Source organism: Triticum aestivum, chromosome 1A (genome assembly GCF_018294505.1).
Source record: "Triticum aestivum cultivar Chinese Spring chromosome 1A, IWGSC CS RefSeq v2.1, whole genome shotgun sequence".
NCBI classification, from domain to species: Eukaryota; Viridiplantae; Streptophyta; class Magnoliopsida; order Poales; family Poaceae; genus Triticum; species Triticum aestivum.
The window spans coordinates 93,846,943-93,869,511 of record NC_057794.1 but is presented as its reverse complement, the minus strand read 5'-3'; the positions used below and the strand labels follow the sequence as shown (position 1 = coordinate 93,869,511).

The 22,569-nt window shown below is 47.4% G+C and overlaps 2 protein-coding genes across 8 annotated transcripts; one reads left to right on the top strand and one right to left on the bottom strand.

The window, feature by feature from the left end:
- Positions 1–1,604: 1,604 nt before the first annotated feature.
- LOC123191714 (transcription factor TGAL1) lies at positions 1,605–3,792 on the bottom strand. Its single transcript, XM_044604349.1, has 8 exons — positions 3,510–3,792; positions 3,180–3,260; positions 3,028–3,087; positions 2,849–2,926; positions 2,700–2,751; positions 2,345–2,616; positions 1,971–2,213; positions 1,605–1,869 (listed from the first exon to the last, which is right to left on the bottom strand). The coding sequence occupies exons 1-8, from the start codon at positions 3,573–3,575 to the stop codon at positions 1,714–1,716; spliced, it is 1,008 nt and encodes a 335-aa protein (XP_044460284.1). The 5' UTR covers positions 3,576–3,792; the 3' UTR covers positions 1,605–1,713.
- A 6,142-nt stretch (positions 3,793–9,934) lies between these two features.
- LOC123191683 (glyoxysomal fatty acid beta-oxidation multifunctional protein MFP-a) lies at positions 9,935–16,123 on the top strand. 7 transcript variants are annotated; one of them, XM_044604345.1, is made up of 19 exons: positions 9,935–10,315; positions 10,959–11,030; positions 11,238–11,297; positions 11,407–11,463; positions 11,581–11,648; positions 11,738–11,819; positions 12,128–12,183; positions 12,266–12,568; positions 12,751–12,837; positions 13,010–13,184; positions 13,299–13,420; positions 13,545–13,708; positions 13,795–14,049; positions 14,225–14,346; positions 14,432–14,553; positions 15,004–15,152; positions 15,351–15,489; positions 15,612–15,658; positions 15,745–16,123. In XM_044604345.1, exons 1-19 carry the CDS (start codon positions 10,222–10,224, stop codon positions 15,758–15,760), a joined length of 2,190 nt encoding a protein of 729 aa, XP_044460280.1. In that variant the 5' UTR covers positions 9,935–10,221; the 3' UTR covers positions 15,761–16,123. The 7 variants fall into 7 exon arrangements, 1 of the variants encoding a protein (XP_044460280.1); XR_006496797.1 differs by having other exon boundaries at positions 9,941–10,315; positions 13,007–13,184; positions 15,259–15,489; XR_006496799.1 differs by having other exon boundaries at positions 13,007–13,184; positions 13,374–13,420; positions 15,259–15,489; positions 15,612–16,123.
- The last annotated feature ends 6,446 nt before the right edge of the window (positions 16,124–22,569 follow it).

Genomic DNA, 22,569 nt, shown 5'->3' with positions numbered 1-22,569 from the left:
CGAGTTGCATCCTATAATCTTCTACAATACCCCGCAGGACGTCACTGACGTTCTCTTCTTTAAAGATCAACTTTGCCAGCCTATTCCTGAAATATTGTTTCCCACGATCCCGCTAAAGTTAGAGCCAATCAGCCATGTATGTTTTCTTCTTAGTAATTATCTTAGTAACTTTACATTCCCATATTTTCATTACAACATGCATTTCAACTACCTTAGTACCTTTTTTTGGGCGTGGACGGGATTCTCAACGGAGCAACAGATTTACAACACCGATTTGTGGCTTCTAAGTTTTCCTTGTTGAGAAAAAACCGCTTAACTAATAAAAGGGTATACTCACTGAAAAAGACACATCCATGAAGGTGGATGAACAGTAGTCCGTGGAGGCCGTTTTGCAGTACGCCACACTCTTCTAATAAGCAGGACTCGTTTCGACCGTAGGCGGTTGAACAAAACTCCGTTTCATCCGTTTTGCGGTACATCACACCCTTGCGATGAACATGGCCATATCTCGATTGTAGGCGGCTGAGTAGAACTCCGTCTCGTCCGTTTTGCGGCGCCACACCCCTTCCAATGAACATGACCCTGTTTCGACCGTAGGCGGTTGAACAGAACTCCGTTTCGCTCGTTTTGCGGTACACCACAGCCCCATCCGGTGGGGTTCCCATGAACATGACCCTGTTTCAGCTGTTCCAACCCAGCCTGTTGGCTCCCGATGAACAGGATGCATTCTGACCTAGCCCAGTTGGCTCCCGATGAACGGGACGTTGTTTCGTCTGTTCCGACCCAGCGGGTTGGCTGCCGATGAACTGGACGCCAATGTTGCGTAGCCCTACCTTCTAGTGTAGCGGTTCGTTGCCTCTGCCACATTGCCATGTGATGGGAGGTGCCTGACGAAAGGGTGGGGATTACACAATATCTAAAGGTCAATCAACTGACTTTCTTTTTTGTGTCAGTCGACCGTTTTCCGAAAGAAGGAGGAAGCGTTGACGGAGATGAAGAAGGAGACGGCGAAGCAGCCGGCGTCTGGGAAGAAGAAACCCCACTATCTATCTTAGCGTAGCGGGTGCAAGTTCGCCGGAGAAGCAACCCCACTATCTGTTTTAGGGTGGTGGATGCAGGTTCGCCGGGAATTTTTGGGTGGTCGTCGACCTTAGAGGGATGGCCGAGGGGCGGCAGCACGGCGGCGGTTGGGGGTGGGGGGGGGGGGGGGGCGGCGGGGTGGCGAGGCTAGCACGCTCGGATCTGCACGTAGGCGGTAGCGCGGTGGCTGGCGTGGCTTTCGCTTCCCTCAGCCAAGGCGGGGAGCAAGGGTGTGCCGGTGAAGTGCATGCACTCTTTCCTGAGCCGAGTGTGCGACGACGTCCGTCGAATGCGGTGAAGGCAACATCCATCGACGGCACTTGAAGAATGACGAGGGAGCGGGGACGGCGGCGGCGGGTTACACCGGAGCTTGGCGCTCGGACGGGCGGTCGTTGGCTTGGTAATAAAAGGGTCCACCAACAAAAGTCGAAACGAGAGGACGTTGGATCGAAAAACCGAGGGTGGGGGAGGACGGACAATATTACGGCAGGACGTTGTACCCATTTTTAAGTAGTAGGGATAAAGATAGAGATAGAGATTTGTTCACTAATTATTTCAGTTCATATGCAGTCCATAGTACTACGTTCTCTTTTGCTTTTCTCGAATAATAATAATATGTCCGACTGTGGAAACTCAGTTCACTCCGGTCGTCGGACGTGCGATCCAGAGAGAACTCAGGGCGCGCATCCGGGAGAAGTAGTCGCTGACCACGAGCACCGCTCGTGCGCACTGACGGATGGTCAGTACCCGCCGCGTTTCCTCGAGAATCCGCAGTCGCAGATCATCAGCCTGAGAAACAGCAGATCACCGGGAAACAGTTCAGGAAAAACCCTGCATCTGAAGCGCACACGACTGTTCAAACTGAACACCCATGGCCTGCGCAAGTTTACCTGCCGCAGGAGGCCTTCCATGGCGCCAAGCTTTCCCACCGCCGCCGCCATTTGGCCCGTGCAATCATCGTCGGAGCAGCTCTGGGACGACGATCCTGCCGCCGCGATGGTTTCGGTGACCGACTGTCGCAGCGCTTCCATCTCTCTCGAGAGTGCTTCTTCGGCTTGCAGGGAGGAACGCCGCAGGACATCGATACTGTCGAGCTGCTTCTCGGTGAGGGGCTCCAGCCTGCTCGCGAGCAGCTGCAGCGGTGTCATGGACGCACGTCAGAAAGAGGCAAGGGGAAGCGCCTGTTTGGTGTTTGCTCAACCCAAAATTGATCGAAAATACTAGCAGAATCTGTCGACAAGCTTCGACGATCGATGGTCGGAACCTTGAGAAGCTCGGATGGCCGGAAGCCGCCGAGCCAGAGGAAGCACCTCTCGACGGGGGTCGTCCACGTCCCCGACAGGACGCGGAAGGCGTCGGCCTTGGCCGCGGCGCCCTTGAGCCTGAAGATCTCGTCGCAGCGTGCCATGACGGTGTCAACGATGGCCTGGAGGTCGCCGTCTCCGGCGTGGGCGCTGACGGCGGCCCTGAGCTCGTCTGCCTGCTTGTGGTGCTCCTCCAGCCACCGTGCGTATTCCACGTAGAACGAAGAAGCTCCTGGAGACCGAGAAATGGTACTAAATTTTTACGCAAGAAATAGAAGAAGCAATCCCTGGACAGTAACAGTGGTTTATTACTACCGTCTCCGTTCTCTGAATCAGGCTGGTCCCCCAAAGTAGAAACGAGAAAGCCCTGGATAAGATAAGCAAAACAAATTACCAATATGTTGAACAACATACGGGAATGAATTCTGTAAAAAAAATGGAGAGATGAAGATGAGCATGTATACCTGTTGGCGAGCACGCTGGAGCTCCTGCTCCAGATGAGCAAGCCTCAGGCCGCTGCTCTCGAGCTGCTGGACATATGCCTGAAGAGGGCCATGGAAAGGATGAACGGATTAAGGTTCCAAGCTAATCCTTGTACTCCTGGCATATTGTTTACCAAATGATCGCACTACAGTAGTCGTACCTTTTTTCTTAGACGGCTTCTCCTAGCAGCTTCACGGTTTTGGGCGAGGCGACGGAGCGTCTGTGAGTCAACCAAGAATCAGAAGAAATCACAAATACTCCGTATTTCGCAGCTGAATGCACTGGAGTTTTACTGGTCCGTCGTATCCATACCTTTGGACCTAGTTCACCATTTGATCTGTCACCGGAATCCGGAGGCGTGAGCCCAGCAGCAGCAGCATGCCCTTGTTCGAACTGATGATCAGTAGAGACAAGTTCAGTAAACATCATGTGTAGCAGCAGTTTGCTGTAACAAAACATTGCAGAGGTTTTTTTATTTTTGGAAAAACAGTTTCTGCACATGTGCGTTCAAACCCAGCCATCAAGGCTCATCAACAAGATCATTAGGGAAACTCCACAGCTACCGCTACAGAAACTGAGGTACACAACATCGAAATCGAGCGCGTATGTAACAGAGTTGACGAATGTGCTAGTGATCAGTACCGCTTGATTCTTGTCGAGGTCTGGGTCCGTCGATGTGTCAGTCCCACCAGGGCTTGCGCAATCCATGGCGAAGCTAGTACCAATCTACTAGAGTGAGCAGCGGCAGAAGAAAGCAGAGAGAGTTGCACGGGCAGCAACAGATCATTGGTCCTGGAGAGGACTGACAGGCAATTATATGCAGCAGCTGCGATCAGGAGACCGGAGTGACACATGTGACCGACAAATCTATGGGTGCGGCGAGCAAGCAAGCACGCAAGCGAATATCTTCCCGGTATCTTTCTTCTTCGAAGTGAGATATCTTGCGGTATCTCCTTGCGATCAAGGACGGTGGGGATAATAATGTGTGTGTATCTAGCCATCTAGGCGTACGTCTAGTTGCATGCGCTATATATGGCGGCAGATACAGAGCCCTGTTAGCATGTACGGATGCAGAATCGGAATCGATGCGCACGGCTTAGCATTGGTTGACAGTCATTTTACATACGTCCACGCGTTTAGCATCGTTTTTTTTCGAGATCATCATAAAATGCTTTCTTCCTTTTTTAGTTGCTTTGGCGCATCACTTTTTTTTACCTACATGATACATATAGCACATATACATCGTGGAGCACTGAAAAGGCCATCATGCATGCTGCATGGGTGTCTTTGTGCTAACGCGTTGCCGACCGATGGTGTGGGTGGTCCCTGGTCAACATGATGCCATTGTTTCTCTGCCACGTGCAGCCGTGCGCTCCAATGAAGCAAACCGGAGGAAATTACCAGTTTACCACAAACTAGATTATAATTTTTTTTATGAAAAGCAACGGTGTTCATTTCATTGAAGAAACAGACATATTACATGAATAACAACAAAAAAAAGACACATTACAAAGCCTTGAGCCAACAAACCCACAACAATACACACAGGAACAAAATAACATCACCACCACAACACCACACCCTCGAAGAGAAGGAATTCGGCTTCAAGGATCACAAAGTTTCGACAAGCGGATGGAGGTCTTCGGCTTCCACCATCATCTAACCAAGCAAGGTGGACGCCTTATGCGCGTGGTTGTCTTGTTCCACCCAATAACACCCCTCAAAGGAGAGGGAGGAGTGTTGTATGTGAACGAGGTAATCCGAGAAGGGTCACACTCACTAACCCGGCTTCAAATGCAATCATCAAACCTGCCTACCAAAAGATCGAGAACTCGGATCGCATCTGCCTAACACCAATACCACCAACCACCGCCTACCACTGGTACCTCCAACCGGTAGCCACTCCTAAGACAATGCCCCAAGAGGAGAAGTGAGCACGCAGGGTTGCCGTCCCGGACGAAGAAGCGAGCATGATGCCTCGACGAAGCCTTCAAGAAGGAAACGAATGCTCTCATACATTGCCGTCATTAGTCCTGGGCACAACTTGGAGCAAGGCCTTAGAGCAACTCTAGCAGACCCCGCATCCGGCGCAAACCCGCATAATTCCGGCGAATATACGGGCTCGGCACATTTTTCTGGCCAGACCAGAGCCCGCATCGGTGTCCGGCCCGTAAATTTTTTTGCCGCACCCCGCAAACGCAACCCCCGAGCCACTATAACTGTGGGTTTGCGGGGCAGATGCGGGTCGAAACCCAATCCTCCCATCGCCGCGTTCTCCTCCAATTCCCCACCGCGCCGCTCGATTTCTCGCCGCCGGCGAGCCTTGAACCACCATGGCCAACTCGGGGGATAAGGTGGAGCCCCGCCGCCGCGCCAGATCTGACGTCGCGCGCAAGCGGGGGGCGCGTCGGTGGCTCAACCAGGGTGCCCGGCCGCCGCCGGCATTCGACCGACGCGAGCTCGACGAGTTCGAGCTCGAGCGCGCCCGTCGCCGCCGCGCCTCCTCCGGCAACTGATCCGCGGGGAGCTCATCCGGGCACGGGTCCGCGGGGTGCTCATCCGCGGGCGCATCGAGCTCGCGGCTCGTTCCGGTGAAGAGGGAGCCGGAGGAGGCCGTGCCCGATGCGCCGCCGCGCCGAGGCGTCATCGGACCCAAGGACTACCTTCCACCGGGGCAGGAGGAGCTCCTCGATCGCGTCATCCTCGAGCGGTTGGTGAGGGATCAGGAGGAGATGGAAGAGCGCATCCGACACGAGCTCGAGTACGAGCGGCTCTTCCTCGAGACGGGCCTCACGGCATCGCAGGCGCACGCATCGAAGGAGGCCGCCCTGCGCGTGATGAAGGAGGAGCAGGCAAAGCTCTTCGTCGACCTCGACTCCGACTCCTCCGACTCCGACTGATCGCCGCCGGTGGGCAGCTACCGCAGGAGCTCCGATGAGCTCAATTTTGTTGCAGTGGTGCGGTAGCGTAGGCCCTGTCTACCATATCTAACCTTTATGTATGTATGTGGCTTGTATGAACTTATATGCAAAGAAAAACCATATATGCGAGCGAGCTCCGGTGAGCTGTTGCTTAAATTTCTCGCGCGAAACAACTTTTTTTAAAATTTAGGGGTTTGTTTGCGGTTTCTAGTCTGCCACCGCAAATTTCGGCCTGCATAACCGCCCCCGTGTGACCTGCAAACACATTTTGCAGGTCGGCAAAATGCGGGGTCTGCTAGAGTTGCTCTTAGCCTAGCATAGTGCCCCCGCCTCTCGCCCGAGCCCATACCGGTCATTAGGCGGTTCCCATGGGCCCCACGTGACCAGGGGTGTCTGTGTGGCCCCTAGCCCCATCTTCTTGCTTTGTGGGTCTTTTCTTCTTAAACAATTTCCTGATTTTTTGGTGATTTATTGAGCTCCAAAAAATTATTTTCTAGTACCATTTTATCCAGCTTTCCGGTAATTTTCCTCTTCGTGTAATTCATGCAAATTGAAGGGAAAATGCATTAGAATTGAGCTACAATGTGGAAAATGCCAATGATAAATAGGAAATTATAATAGAAAATAGTGGTGCAAAATAGCCGTATCAACTTCCCCAAGCTTAGTACTTGTATCCAAGCGAAAACCGAGCTTAGTAAACATGGTTGCGGGTTTATGAAGTGGGGAATCAATAATAAAAGAATATGAAATTGACAACATCACTATTTACTCTCATGATTGAACATTCTAAATAACAATCATTTCTTACAAAACTTCTTATAAGGAGGTCATGACACCCTAAAAGTTTCTTCAGTATAACAAACCATGTTCTCAATCATTAAAAAAAATTGTATTCCTATTATTTTTTTCCATACCGGTCTATGTGAGAGTTGTTTGATCAACAAACATCACAGGCTCAACTATCTTTTAGTCTTTGCATAATTATCTAGCACCTAGGAGCAATTTTTTTAGAATAAATGTGTTTCAACTAGACACAAAGTAAAAAAAATTAAAGTTTAGCAAGTTCTTAGTTTCTCAACTTATTTTCTCAGGGATAATGTCAACAATAATGAATCGAAATAATTGTGCACATCAATAGTTTACATGGTCATGGATCTTTCTCCACCATGCTATGTTTACCTTAAGAGTTTAGAAGGAAAAATGTATTGACTCAACATAAAAGTAAAAGATAGGCCCTACGCAGAGGGGAGCGGAGACTGGCATGTGCTTTTTCGGTTTTGGTTGCACACGAGATTACTGAAAAAGTAACCTTACTTTACATTGCCCCATATGATGGCGCCCATTTGCGTTATTATTATGGTTTTACACCTCATCACAAGTTTGTGTAAAGGTTCAATTCCCTTCCAATAAAAATCATACTTAATTAAAATGGCAACATTGATGCCTACACCGATAATGACTTACTTGGAAGGCCTTTCTTGACCCATAGGTATGCATATTCGACGCTCGGGAATGAAACTGGGTTTCAGGTTTTTTGGATGCACAGGCAGAATCCATGCTTAGTGCATGATTTAGTCTAGCAAAGGTTGAACTAGATCATGCATGTTGGAGGATCCATGATATATTATTTTTTTCTCATTTCCTTTTTTCCTTTCTTTCTTTGGGTTTCTTTGTTTTTCTTCGGTTTTCATCGATTTACTTCCCTTTTTTCCATTTATTTACTTTTCCCCTTTTAACACATACATAACGTTTTCATACACCTTGTACATTTTTTTATTATACACCAGGAAGAACTTTTATATAGGTTAAACATTTTTTAAATACATTATTAACATTTTTCAAATATATGTTATCATGTCTACTTTTTCATACACAATGTACATTTTTCGTATGAATCTATATTTTTTATACATGTTTAACATTTTCTAAATACACAATTACCATTTTATTCTAGTACATGTTCTTGAACAGTTTTCGAACATGCGTTAAACATTTTTCTAAATACATGTTTAAACATTTTTTTTCTGAATGATATGATTTTTTTTCCAACTACGCACTTCTTTTACATATTTTTTGAACAAGTGATTTTTTAAACATGGCATATATTTGTTTTGAATGTTACTAAACATTATTTAATTACATGAATAATGTTTTACACTGTATAACATTTTTTGAAATGTTACAAACATTTTTTTGGAATACGTCAATATTTATTAAATGTCACATAGTATTTTTTTTGAAAGTACAAACATTTTCTAAAATTTGAGCGAATATTTGTCTACACTGCACGAACACTTTTGAAATGTGTGACGAACACCATAAAAGAATAATTTTCCATATTTAATAGTTTTCAAAATATATGAAAAGTAAAAGAATACGCGCGTGAAGTGAGCATGACGAACCCACGTGACTGCTTGGCCGGTCCACTACAAACTCCTGTAGGTGAGCCGAGCTACTATCTCGCCTCAAGCGAAACATAGCCACTCCCTCCAAACACGCCTTTAGAGCATATCCAACCGTTTGCCCTCCTAGCGCACCCGACGAATACCTTTTGGCGTTTGCGTCGACGGTTTTTTTGTCTTGGGGGCGGTCGAGTTTTCAGCCGTGCCCCCAGGTTTCGGCCCTCAAACGCCCAACAAATTTGAAATTGTCTTTCCCGCTGGCAAAAAACACCATAAGTTAGGTGATCGTCATGCCACAAGTCGACGATCATCATGTCACGGGTTCGGCCACCAAACATACCCAAAAGTTCGGCGATCAAAAGGAAGAAATCATAGATATGGAACGCATCAAACGGCGGGCTCCTCTGCCGTGGGACTGGCCGGGGTCGTCGTGGGCGCAGTCGGGCTCATCATCGGCGTGGCTTCTATGTCTGGGCTAGTCGTCGGCATCGGCACGGCTTCATTGCTCAGGATGGGCGTCGACGTTAGTGTCGTCGTGGGCGTAGGGGCGATGGTCGCTGCCGGCCCGGGATCTGGTTTAAGATGAGGCCGCGCTCCGCCAGGTACCGCGCCTTCACCTGCTCGTCCATCGTCAACATGTCTGACGTGATCAAGAACGCCAGGTCGGCGTTCCTCTTCTTCGCGACGACGTTGGTCATGAGAAGGTCGAGCTTGACGTCCTGCTTCATCATCAATGCCAGTGTTGCTGAACTGTGGCGCCGCCCCGTGCACGAAGGGTAGGTCGCCCCGGCGCAGAGGCAGCGCAGGCGAGGCTGAGGCAAGCGGCGAGTAGTTGTACTGGGCGTTGCTGCCGGCGGTGAACGCATGGGAAGGAGTGCGCGGGTCGGGGTTGAAGCCAGAGGGGGAGGTACGCAGCGGTGCGCCATGCGGAAAGGTGATGTTGGGGTTGAAGCCACCATGCGCGTCGCCGTCGGAGTAGTCAGACGAGGGTGCATACCCCCATGCGGGCGACAACAAGTTGGCCGGTGACGCGACGCTATGCTGGCTCCCCCACGCTGCTTGTGCGCAGTGGCCGACCGGAAGGTTCATCATCCCCGCATGAGACGCCTTCCCCTGCTCCGTCATCGCCGCCACCGCCGCGTCCCTGGCCCTCTTGGTGATGAGTCTGTTTCGCCGGTCGGTGGTGAGCGCCTCCCAGCGCCGAACATCCGTCCTCCACTTGGCGTTCGACATGCCCGGTGGCCTTGCCATCGGTGCCCTCGGCTTCCTCGGCTCCAGCTGGATGGAATTGGCGGCTAGGCGAGGGGGCGCATATTTCTTCAGCGCATGGCGCCCGAATCTGATGAGGAGAATGGCGGGAGCGGCAGGAGAAGGGGGAAGGGAAGCAATGGGGAAATGGAAGGAAAGGGGAAGAAAACAGCGGGAAATCGACCAGTGTCATCGACTGCGAAGACCCACACGCCTTTTCGCTTCAGCCGGCGCCCCAGGCGTCCCTTAGTTCGTTGGGTTCGGCTCGGATTCGCTGGTTGTTATTCGGTTAAAACCGGCGCTAAACAACGACTTGGAGACGTGATTGGACCGATTTTTCGCCGCCGACGCTAAAAAAGACAACTAGGGGCCTTGGGGGAGGGGGGGGGGGGGGGTTGCTGAACTTTGTGTGCGTCTGTCTGTTATAAACGAAGAAGGATCGACATGTTCTAAAAAAAGAAGGGTCCACAACGGTTGCACAACATGTGCAACATCGTCTCCGTACGCATGATAGTTTTCTCCGCAAGATACTTCCAACATCTTAAACGTGGCGTGGTTTCCAACTGAAGTGCTTCGTCCTGAGTCTTCCCTGCTGCCGTTCCTCCCTCCCAAATCCCCCCTCAACTCCGAACCAACCGACCCTGTAGCCGCGGCGGCCGGAGACCGAACAACTGCCGCCTTACTGGCGACCGGCTCCATTAAAATGGTTTCCGATCAAACGGGCGGCAGCCCTGCGAGCGGACGACCGAGGGGGGAGATCCGAGGAAGCGGCGGGGAGGATCGATGGCGAAGGGGACGACGGAGATGGAGGTCGGGTCCGACGGCGTCGCCGTCATCTACATCGCCAACCCGCCCGTGAACGCCCTCTCCATCGACGGTGAATCAATCCCTTCTTCCTCTCCTCCTTCGTCAGCCGGCATTTGGGAGAGAGATTCCCAACAGCCTCCTTACCTAGGGGCTGTCTGCTAGTACTTGCCATTCTTCTGTGTCCTTGGAATAATTCTTAGATACATTTGGGGAATAAGTTTTCTTTTAAAGGAGGATGACCTCCTGCCTCTCCATGGAAATGCACGCAGCCACTTTATGAATTATTCACAAAGACCTTACAAAGTTAATATATCAATGTGTTTGAAGCCGTCATCTTGGCAACATCTTTCGCTACTCCTATCCATTGATGAAGGGTGCAGAAAGTGTGAGCCGAATATCCAGACCTCTCACCTAAGCCTAAAATCTAAAGCCGGAGGCCCCAACCAAGCCACATACCAGGTTTGGGGCACAAACCGGTCCAACGCACTCTCATAGGTCGTCGCCGCCGTCTTCCATCGATCCATCTTCAAAGCAGATACTCCACGTTTGGGGAATAAGTAGAATACTGACTAGTGATCATTTAGATGCAAATTTTCTATCAAGTAGATCAACAGGTTTCACGAAAACTATTTGCTCCTTCAGACCTCATAGAATATTAGCCATTAATTATTTAAGTTCTTTTGCCTAACATCTTTCTCGTCATATATTTTCAGTCCTGTTTAGCTTGAAAGGGCACTATGAAGAGGTGCTTCGAAGGAATGATGTGAAAGCTATTGTTCTTACAGGTAATAGACAGTTTAAGATACAAGTATGATTTTGTGGATAATGTGCACTTCAAAAAATCCTTAAAAAATGCACGCACCATAATCTTGCCGGTTTTTTCTCATCTTTTACTCTGTAGCAGTTTTCCTTCATGTGAATCATTTTAAAGATGTGTGTGGAAATTCTTTTTGGTGGAATTAATTTTCCTTTCATGTGGGAATTTTTAACAGGAAGTGGAAGGTCATTTTCTGCTGGACTCGATATTAGTGCCTTCGCTGATATTCGCAAACGTACGATAGCCCCCATTAAGCAAATTTTCTGTCGAGATCGTCATTTTACCGTGTCTCTACATACCTACTATGCCAACATTGACATACAAAATTTATATGTTTCTAATAGCGGAGCAGCTAAAGGATCACTGCATATTGATTGAAGCCATGACTGATATCTTCGAAGGTGTTTGAGCAATTCATCATCTTTTCTCAAATACTATCTTTCTGGCATACACGTACCATTAGACTAGTAGATTTAGAAGTTCCATAATACATTTTTCATGGGCGTTATCTCTGTCAGATGCTGGGAAGCCATCAGTGGCTGCTATTGATGGCCCTGCTCTTGGTGGAGGTTTAGAAATTTCCATGGTACAGAGTTGACCTCCTTCCTTAGTTCTTCACCTTACAAGAGAAGTTCTGAAATGACAAGTCTTACTAAGTTTGAATTCTACTATTAGGTATGCCAAGCACGCATTTCAACTCCTAATGCTCAATTAGGCCTCACGGAGCTTCAGTTTGGAGTAATACCTGGATTTGGAGGTAGTGTCACTTTTATATTTTCTTACAGAAATAAGGCTATTATTATCTATACTTGATGTCGCAGCTGATCCAGTGATTTCCCTTGATTACACTAATATAGGAGAGAAAGTTAATGTATTGATGTTCCTTGTGATAGGCTATGCACTCCAGTTTACCATATGCATCACAAAACATAATTAAGTTATTTCCCTTCCGTTTTTCCTTGTACCATGCCATGCAATAGATTATGAATTATTAATACGAAGAACTGCTATCATGGAATTGTACTTTATACGATGTGTTTGGCACTGGTCGATCCCACATTTCAGGAACACAGCGCCTTCCCCGCCTTGTTGGACTGACAAAAGCACTTGAAATGATGATGGTACGTTCATTTACTTCTTTCATATGCTATTGCACATTAACTTCTTACATTGAAAACCTTGGAACACACTCATTTTCACCAGCTCTCGAAGCCAATTAAAGCCGAAGAAGCCCATGAGCTGGGTCTGGTCGACGCTGTTGTTTCACCTAACGATTTGTTGAATAATGCCCGCCGTTGGGCTTTGGACATCTATGAGTCGAAAAGGCCATGGGCCCGAGCCCTCTACAAAACTGACAAGCTTGAATCCCCTGATCTGGCCAGAGAGATCCTCAATTCTGCCAGAGTTCAGTCTCGGAAGTGGGCTGCCAATCTTCAGTATCCATTCGTCTGTATCGATGCTGTCGAAGAAGGTATAGTTTCAGGGCCACAAGCCGGGCTTCGGAAGGTATGATTTGCTTTACTGTTTAGTACTCTCTCCGTCCCAAAATAAGTGTCTCAGCTCTAGTACAACTTTGTACTAAAGTTAGTACAAAGTTGAGACACTTATTTTGGGACGGAGGGAATATTTGGCTTGACAAGAAAACTATATTTAAGATTTCACGTGAGTTGTGTGCAACACAAATGCAGGAAGCCATGGCTTTTCAGGAACTCTTTTTCTCAGATACATGTAAAAGCTTGATTCATGTGTTCTTTTCACAACGTGCAACATCAAAGGTAGAGAACAAGGAAAAAACACTGTGCCTGTTCCAGATAAAATGTCATGCTTTTGAGTTGCATTGTTTGAAGCCATGAGAGTATGAGATATGCATGTTGTGGGCAGAATTGTACCCACTTACCTGTAGCTATATTATAATGTAGAATGCCAGCCTTATATCAATTGCAGCAGGTTCCTGGGATCACAGACTTAGGTTTGATGCCAAGGAAGGTATCTAACGTTGCCATTGTTGGTGGTGGACTTATGGGTTCTGGAATCGCAACCGCGCTGATACTGAGCCATTATCCTGTTATACTGAAAGAAGTCAACGAGGAATTCCTAAACGCAGGAATTGACAGGATCAAAGGTAGAGGATGGCTTAACATTACCTCATCACTTTCTATCTGAATATTCTTTCATCTTGGTGTCCAGACCAACCAGAAAATGAAAGTGGGGTGTCTAACTATAACACTTTGATCAGAAAACTTGCAGAGTCGTGTAAGGAAAGGAAAAATGACAAAGGAGAAATATGACAAGACCCTCTCACTTCTTACAGGTGTCCTCGATTATGAAAAATTCAAGAGTGTTGACTTAGCAATCGAGGCAAGTTCTATATCTAATTACCTTACATCTGCTGCATCAAGCAAAGAATGGTAGGAGAGAGTCCTGCTGGAATATCGCTTTCGCTATTTTAGTTAACCCGGTTATCCTTATGCTGCTTGTTCAGACAGTCGTAGAGAATGTGAAGTTGAAGCAGCAGATTTTTGCTGAACTGGAGCAACACTGTCCTTCCCATTGTATTCTTGCCACCAACACTTCCACCATTGATCTTGACCTGATCGGAGAGAAGACAAATTCCCAAGACCGCATTGTTGGCACACACTTCTTCGCGTAAGGAAAATCTAATCAGATTCAGAATAAACTCCTTAGTTGTGATTCCTGAACTACCTCCTGATACACTCCCTTTTTTTTGACAGTCCAGCTCATATCATGCCTCTTCTTGAGATAGTCCACACCCCTCGCGCCTCTTTGCAAGCAGTTGTCACCTTGCTGGATGTGGGGAAGAAGATCAAGAAGACACCAATAGTGGTCAGAAACTGTACCGGCTTCGCGGTCAACCGGATGTTCTTTCCGTACACTCAGGCAGCACTATGGCTTGTCGATCATGGAATGGATGTTTACAAGATCGATCAGGCTTGTACTGAATTCGGGATGCCAATTGGTCCATTCAGGTATTTAGACAACACTAAATCTCTTTTGCGGTATCTAATCTCTTTCAATTCCGACGATTCAAACGGGAATGCTCATCAGTGGGACTGTCAGCATCATTTGGCTTGCCTCATGCACTTATGCTGATCAAATCATGTTGAATCACACACCATTTTCATTTAAAGAGCTTCTCTGCAGAATGACAGATCTGGTTGGTTTTGGAGTTGCTCTAGCCACAGGCATGCAGCACCTTGAAAACTTCCCTGAGCGGGTCTACAAGTCAATGCTGATTTCTCTCATGACTGAGGACAAAAGAACAGGTAAAGCTAATCATTTATAACTTGCAACGCTTCCTTGGTTCCCATTGGTGAGTATGCTTTCCTTGTTTCTGTTTCTGTTCCACAGGTGAAGCCTCTCAAAAGGGGTTTTACAGGTATGATAGTAAGAGGAAGGCGAGCCCTGATCCTGAAATCATGAACTATCTCGAGGAGTCGAGGAGAATTGCAGGAGCCACACCTGATCCCGAGGTTTGGTTTCGCTTTCCAGTCTTTTTACCTACGTTCCTTTGTTCTTCACTTTGTCAATATGATCTTTTCTTGAGGGTTTGTGAAAGAAAAAAAAAAGAGGAAATGTCAACATATGTTTCCCAGTACACATTAAAAATAGGTTCTTCATGAGGTTAGTGTTGGCTTGTAGATAGTACGTGTTGATGGAATGATGGTCAAATAAGCAAGGCAGCTTTCAAATTAACCTGCTCTCTTTGGTGAAATCTCACTATGTGGTGGACAGATATAAGCTAAACTAGTTTCAATATTGATGGCAGATAGACTGTCTCACTGGTGCATACATTTATTTGGACTGAATGGATCTCTTACTCTCCATGCACACCATAATTCCAGTTGAAGGCATAATGTTGCTAGATATCAGAAACACCAATGGCCATTTGTAATCACCATGATTCTTGTACATGGTGGCAGTTGCTCAAGCTTGACAACAGCGCGATAGCAGAGATGGTGTTGTTCCCGGTTATCAACGAAGCCTGCCGTGTCCTGGGGGAGGGCATTGCCTTCAAGGCCTCTGACCTCGACATCGCCTCCATCTTCGGAATGGGTTTCCCGCCATACAGGTGCCGTCTCCGAATCATTTATAATTTTGTACGCTAATAAGATGATTGGTCGAGCTCCCTGACTGCCGACGAACTGCTGAGGAAACCAATTGTGAAATGCAACCAGGGGTGGCATCATGCACTGGGCGGATTCCATCGGCGCAAGGCGCATTTGCGCGATGCTGTCGGAGTGGGAGACCAATTGTGAAATGCAACCAGGGGTGGCATCATGCACTGGGCGGATTCCATCGGCGCAAGGCGCATTTGCGCGATGCTGTCGGAGTGGGAGATGAAGTATGGCCAGTTCTTCAAACCTTGCAGCCACCTGTTGGAGAGGGCGGCTGAAGGTCTTCCTCTGGTGAGAACAATGTCTGCACACTGCAGTCTGGTTCTTCAGATATCCCAATTAAATTTTTGTGTGAGATTTCTGCGTGTATTTTCATTATTGTGTCCTGAAAATCAAATGAATTCCATTTGCAGAGCGCATTGGCGACGAAGACGATGAACAACCAGGCCAAGGACAAGCTGTAGTTTCTTTTCCTCATTCTACCATCATTTGTTTTTTGCTTAGGTTGATGCAGAATAAGAATAACGTGGCTTCAAATCGCTTCAGACTGGGAAGCTGCTGAGTCATGGAAGGGGAGAGCCAGAAGACTGAATAAACAAGTAACGATTTGAAAAGAAGTTTCTTGTTATTTGGCCGAGGTGATTTCACAAAAGTTGATCATGCAAAATGTGTCTGAATAAGAGTGATCAAAGATGCGCCGCACGAACTCCATTCGAATTGTATCAAATTTCGATCATTGGATATATCATGTGCGACTGGATTATATAGGGAGTTTAAATCTTGGTGTGTGAAAGAGGTGTTCAAGCAGGATGATCTAGCAAGAGTTTGAACTTTGTACTCCTGTTTTGCAAGTATTTAGTGCACTATTAAGTTGTGTTTTATAATAAGCAGGTCACTCGTCTGAGATCATAAGTGGTCTTGTTAATCGTAAGTTTAGTGTCCCAGTATCAATACCAGCACCAGTTAAGACTAATCACATTGTCATCTCTCATCTGTGAACATGCACTAAATAAGTACTGTAGAGACTAAATGTTTATCTCCTTGGTTGAATGGTTGTTAATATCTTAGATGTGCTTTCATGGGAATCAACCCAGTCATTATTTGTATATTTTGATAAGCAAACTATTCCAACCCAGAAAGGATTGGTCATGGAACTACAACCAAAAATAGCTCGGTGTCCATGTCCTCATGGAGGGAACCTCCCTTCCCTTTCTTTTACCGAGGTCTCACTTCGGTTGCTTTTGATGCCAAAGACCTGAACCCGTCTTACTCCCTCTGTAAACTAATAAGACGTAAAATGAGAGAAGTGCCCGCAAAAAACATATATGAGAGAAGTAAATGTACTTATCAAAAAGGGCAGATGCATAGGAAACAATTTAACAATAAGAACTCCTCGATTTTCTAATCCATGTGCCATTTAATATGATCAATCTATATATCTAATAGATCCTTACTGCCAGCAACTACTCATGTTTTATTGCCCTCTGGTTCATCCACATCAACATCTTTTTTTGGGTCTAATTTACTTTACAATTCCCTCTCCAGTGTGTTTATTTTTAGTCCACATAAATGTAGGCATGCATACACGACTCCAAAAGCCTCGTGGCTTTAGGACAACAGACCGCATCAATATATGCATTCCATGCACCTATCAACTTGTACAACCAAATCTTCGGAATTGATTGAGATGACTGGCACAACCCCAGCCAACAGTACATCAATAGAGAAGATGATCTCGCAATAAAAAAGTAGAGAAGATTGGAACCTATATCGGTAGTAAAAAACACATTGGACCGACGGATGAAGCGTGGAAAAACATTGCCAAAGTCATATGCAGGTAGTATATAGTTAGTGTATGTAGGACTGAGAGGCATCGGTGATCTAGTGACGTATATCTCGTAGCACAGCAAGGTGCAAGATTACTCTCCGTGTAGCTTGTGAATGATTATTTGTACCAGTGAATAGTGGACTAGAACCACGGTGGTGGCTGCCACTGGTTCCTCTTCCTCAGACTGGTCCCTCTTCCTCTTCCCCAGATCGATATAAACTGTGCAGTTCTATTGTGCGTAATCCAAGAGATGTCTTGGTATCTACTAGTATGGGCTGTTAAACCACATATGTCACGTGGTATGGCTGTCACGTTGGGATGTTCTCACGTCAGGAATAGAGTAGGCTGTTAGGAGTTTGGGGCTTGCTTCGGTAGACCCCCTCCCCCCAAACAAAACGTAGAAGGACAGAATAGTCATACGAAAGAAGGGTATGCCCACCTCGTATTGTACGGTTGTAGCTGGCATACGTAGACCGCGCGCATGCAAAAAAAAAAACTGCCTGCACGATCTACCCGCCCACCCCATCTACTCGCCCGCGACCCCGTCTACTCGGCCGCCCCATCCGATCACCGCCGCCGCGGATCTCCGCCCTCCGACCCCGTCCGCCGCCGCCGTCCGAGCCCGTCCGAAGCCGCAGTCGCCGTCCCAACGGCGTGCGTGGCAGCATCTCATCGTCATCGTCCACCGCCCGGACGTGAAGGCACCCCATCTACTCCACCGCCCACCTCGTGTGCTCGCCCGCCCCATCCGATCGCCGGCGCCGCGGATCGCCGCCGTCCGACCCCGTCAGACGCCACCGCGCCGTCCCAACGGCGTGCGTCGCCGCATCTCACTGTCATCATCCACCCCCCGGACGTGAAGGGCCCGACGTGCCACGCCGCATCCGGACCAGTCTCCCCACCCCCCGTCGCGGATCCTGCCAAACATCCGGCCGATGGCTCGTCGTGCACGTGGCCAGCTGGTAGATTCAAGGCGGGGACAGCTGCCGTCATCGAACGCCGGCGACGCCTACACCGCGGGGCAAGGTTTGTCATCTAAACCTAGTGGGCATGATGGATAGAAGTTAGGGCTAGTTAAGTGGCGAATCTAGGATAGAAGTTAGGGCTAGTTAATTTAAAGAACGCTTATTTTTGTCATGACGACATCACACAATATGCACACACCGCTGGGCAACCTCAACTAGTTGTTTCACACAACACAAAAAGTGTTGTTTGAACCATTGCATTAAGAAAAAAATTCATGGTAGCTGTTGGGTTCATGGATTACACGTCTTTCTCTTCTTTTTGCAAACCAACATGAGTTTTTGTCATTGTTGTAATCAACACTTCAAATGTTTTGCAGTTTTGTGAGTTAGCTAGGCGTGTTGACATGGACGAAAGAATCCGCATTCGGGAGGGACGAGAATGATACTGATAAGGTGACTAAGACTGATAACGATAATTTGAACGAAGATGATGACAGCAGCGACAATGGTTCCGTCTCGTCATATGATATCTTACCTCCGAATGATTTTCATAGTAATGAACATGGCGCAAATAGTGAAAACGTAAGTGGCGTATATTTTGATTTTATTTTTGAATTTGCAAAGTATGGCATGGCTAACTATTGTGTACAAATTTGCAGGAAGATGTGGATGTTGACAATGTGCAACATAGTTGGCAGGAATCATTTGCAGATAATTTGAGCCAGGTTAGTTGATAGATGTTGTACATCGATCAATACTATGATTTAAATGAGGTTTAAATGATAGTAATTGACATATATATTTTCAAATGAATGTTGTAGGAGGAGTCAGATGGTCCTAGCATTGATCACGATGAGGGAGAGATCGATATCGAGGGGGCTCAAAGGCAGCAGAAGATGCTTGAGACACATTGGAAGGTCATGGCTATGACCTTTCGGTCACAAGGGGATGCATACATATTCTACAACAATCATGCCAGAGAGCACAGGTTTAGTATCAGGAAACAGAAGGTGAAACGAGGTGCTTCGGGAATGATACGGTACCGGCGGTTTCTTTGCTCCAGGGCAGGGAGAAGGCAGAACAAGTTCATAACCATGGAGGGCCGCAAGCGTAGGCTTAGACCGGAGACTCGTTGCGATTGCAGTGCACATATGGTGGTGAAGCTGGACAGAGAACGTGGCGTTTGGTTCATCGCATCATTTGTGGATGATCACAACCACGCGATGGCTCGGCCCGACGAGGTTTGTTTTTTGTGGTCACACAGACGGATTGGAGATGGCCAGAGAGCCGAGATATTGGCGATGGAAGCGGCCAGGATAAGAAAGCATATTATAATGGACAACTTCATCAGCAGATACAGTTCGTACGATAAGTGCGGGCTTATCAGGAGGGACATTTACAATCTTTGTTGCAGAGAAAAAATGAAGCTCATTGCAAAGGGTGATGCAGAGACGGCAGTTGGCATTATGAGGAGAAGGAAGGAGAAGGACCCTGAGTTTTTTTTGAGTATGTGCTTGACAAGGAAGGGAGACTGAAGAGTACGTTCTGGTGCGATGCACAGTCGCGGAGGGACTATCAGGACTACGGAGATGTGGTCGTGTTTGATAGCACGTATAAGATGAACAGATACGGTATGCCGTTCGTCCCCTTTGTCGGAGTTAACAACCACCGTTGCACCACAGTGTTTGGTTGTGCCATCATTGCTGACGAGACGGAAGGGACATACGTGTGGCTGCTGCAGACATTTATGAAGGCAAACTGTCAGGTGAAGCCAAAGTCAATAATCACAGACGGTGACGCTGCAATGATCCGGGCTATTCGGACTGTCCTTTCAGATGTTTTCCATCGTCTTTGCTCCTGGCATATCGAGAAAAATATGCAGAGGCACCTGCATTACAAGTCACTGGATGAGTTCAGATCGCTCCTGTACTATGCCACCTCTCAAGCGAACTTTGAGCAGAGATGGAAAGCTTTCTATGATAAGTGGAAGACGGATAGAACTGAAGAGTGGCTTGACAGGATGTACAGGAAGAGGAGACTTTGGGCAGCTTCATATCTTTCCGATGGTTTTTTCCTTGGTATGCGAAGTAACCAGAGGAGTGAAAGCCTCAACTCCTGCCTTCACCTTCACCTGGACTACGGTATGACAATTGTTGATTTGGTGGTGCATTATGAGAACTGTATAGTTCGCCTGCGTGAGAACGAGGCGTACGATGACTGCGAGGCATTCCAGAAGGAACCACCATCGGTTACTGAATATAAGGCCCTTGAGGAGCATGCCGCCAAAGTATTCACACCTGCTAATTTCTACATCCTGCAAGATGATTTGCATAAGATGGGTCAGCTGGAGATATTTGAGACGCTCGTGGGAATTGGCCGTCAGACATTCATGGTGACATGGAAGGATAACCACAAGTTCAGGTACAATGTTGTTTATGAACCAGGTAACTCAGAAGAAACTATTACATGCAGTTGTCTTAGGATGGTTCGGAAAGGGCTGCCATGCAAACACATTCTGTTTGTTCTCCATCATCTGAACTTAACTGAAATACCAAAGTGTTGTGTCCTGCATCGGTTGTCCAAACATGCGAGAGATGGGTTGCCTGTGCAGCGGAAGAGTGATATGTTTGGATGGGGTTGGTCAGGGCCATTGGAGAGAGAACGGTATAGTGCAATAACCATTAAAACCGCAGAAGCTGCTCATGTTGCAGCAAATGATCCCTTCTTGTTCGACGAGTTGATGAAGTGTCTGGACAACATAATAGCGCAGAAAAAGATTTCAGAGGAGGAACTTATAGGAAGTAGAAGGTATGCTATGCTTAAGAAGGAGGCAAGTCAGGCACAACAAGTTGAGCCTGGTATTGGTGATCCTCAGAAAGTTTCGACGAAGGGTGCACCTAAGAAGGGGCGATCGAAGGGGGGCCCCGACGTTACAAAGAATGGTAGGCCAAAAGATTTTACAGAGAAGAAAAGTGGTCCTTTGTGCAGTCTGTGTAGTCTCCCAGGTCATAACAAGGCTACATGCAGTAGAACGAGAAGTGAGTTGCAACCTTTTTATTTTTGTTATGTTGCTATTTGATTTTACCAACTATATTTGCTCACCCATTTCTTTATGTTTTGTTCAGGAACTGGGCGTAGAGACACAACTTGGTTTGTAGAAAGAATAAAAGTGATCGCACGAGTCATGTCTGAATAACCTATGCTATTTTTATTCGCACATGTGTGCCAGAAAACTTGATATGTACTGCAATTTTTATTCGCACATGTGTGCCAGAAAACTTGATTTGTACTGTTACGTGATGATTTGTACTGTTTCTATATGCAGTTTCAAAATTTTGTTTATTTTTTATGATGATTACTACACTTGATTTGTATTCATTGTACTGTGATAAAATGCGGTCGGACGCTGCTATTTTGTACTGTGATTCCCTTTGTACTGTTTTGAAATGCGGCCGGCCGCTGCTTCTGTCCAAAGTAGCAAGTTCGGAAAAAAATTGCCCAAATACCTTTGCCGGGCCCATAGTAGCAGGCAGAACCTACCCAAATCTAGCCCAAAGGCGACTCGGGCGGCTGATTCAGCCCACTAATGGGCCCAGACACGGGGTCCAACGGGGCTGCAGGTACTAAGTAGAGAGGAGCTCGGTGGAGCGGGCGGAGGCAGGTATTTAAGCCGGTCCTCGCCCGCCCCGCTTCCGAGGTGGGACTAAACACTGAGTTCAGTGACGCGCGGGGGAGGGAAGTGGGCGTGGGCTGGGGGAGGGGGCGACTGGCCGCGTGCCTTCATTGGGCCGAACTGGGCCGGCCCGAGACAGCGCACATTAGGCCTCCTGAGCCTTGCGGCGACCAAGTGCAGCGTGGGCGCATGGGGCGCCATATTTAGTACCACCTCGGAAGCCGGGGGCGCGAGGAGCGGCTTAAATAGCTGCCTCCGCCCCCTCCACCGAGCTCCTCTCTTATCACCGCCCGCAGCCCCATTGGACCCCGTTGCCGGGCCCATTAGTGGGCTCTATCAGCTGCTCGAGTCGCCCCCTTCGGGCTTGATTTGGGTATGATCTGTTCGCTACTATGGACCCGGCTGAGGTGGTTGGGCATTTTTTTTCTAAGCTTTTTTTTGACAGAAGCAAAGCAGCCGGCGTCCGCATTACATCACAGTACAAAATACAAAACATTATAAAAAAGCAGCGCCAGGCCGGCCACGGCGGCGTAATCATCACACTATATAACAAGTTGAAAAATCATCACCCACAATGATGCAAATAAGAGTGTCACTGACAACGATGCAAATAAGAGTGACATTGAAAAATAGATATTGTAGCAAATACCGACCACGGCACATTTATTTAGTTGCGGAACATGCTAAACCATGCCGCATTACAATATAGAGATGTCTTATTATGAAAATTGTATCAAGTACCGACAACGGCACGTTTATTTAGTGGAGATAATAGCCAACACCCCATCCTCCGACTCATTTCTTCTCCATGATCTTGAGGATCTTCTCTTTCACTACTTCCTTCGTGTTGCACTCTGAAAAAAGTATTTTAGCTAGAATGCGTCCCCTTGAAGCATTAACCTCAT

Excerpts from the sequence above, each read along its gene's own strand:
- LOC123191683 (XM_044604345.1), top strand. The coding sequence starts at position 10,222 with ATGGCGAAGGGGACGACGGAGATGGAGGTCGGGTCCGACGGCGTCGCC. Across the intron at positions 11,298-11,406 it reads CTTCGCTGATATTCGCAAAC|CGGAGCAGCTAAAGGATCAC; the intron begins GTACGATAGCCC and ends TGTTTCTAATAG. Across the intron at positions 14,554-15,003 it reads GAGCCACACCTGATCCCGAG|TTGCTCAAGCTTGACAACAG; the intron begins GTTTGGTTTCGC and ends ACATGGTGGCAG.
- LOC123191714 (XM_044604349.1), bottom strand. The coding sequence starts at position 3,575 with ATGGATTGCGCAAGCCCTGGTGGGACTGACACATCGACGGACCCAGAC. Across the intron at positions 3,088-3,179 it reads ATGGTGAACTAGGTCCAAAG|ACGCTCCGTCGCCTCGCCCA; the intron begins GTATGGATACGA and ends GTTGACTCACAG. Across the intron at positions 2,617-2,699 it reads TGATTCAGAGAACGGAGACG|GAGCTTCTTCGTTCTACGTG; the intron begins GTAGTAATAAAC and ends CTCGGTCTCCAG.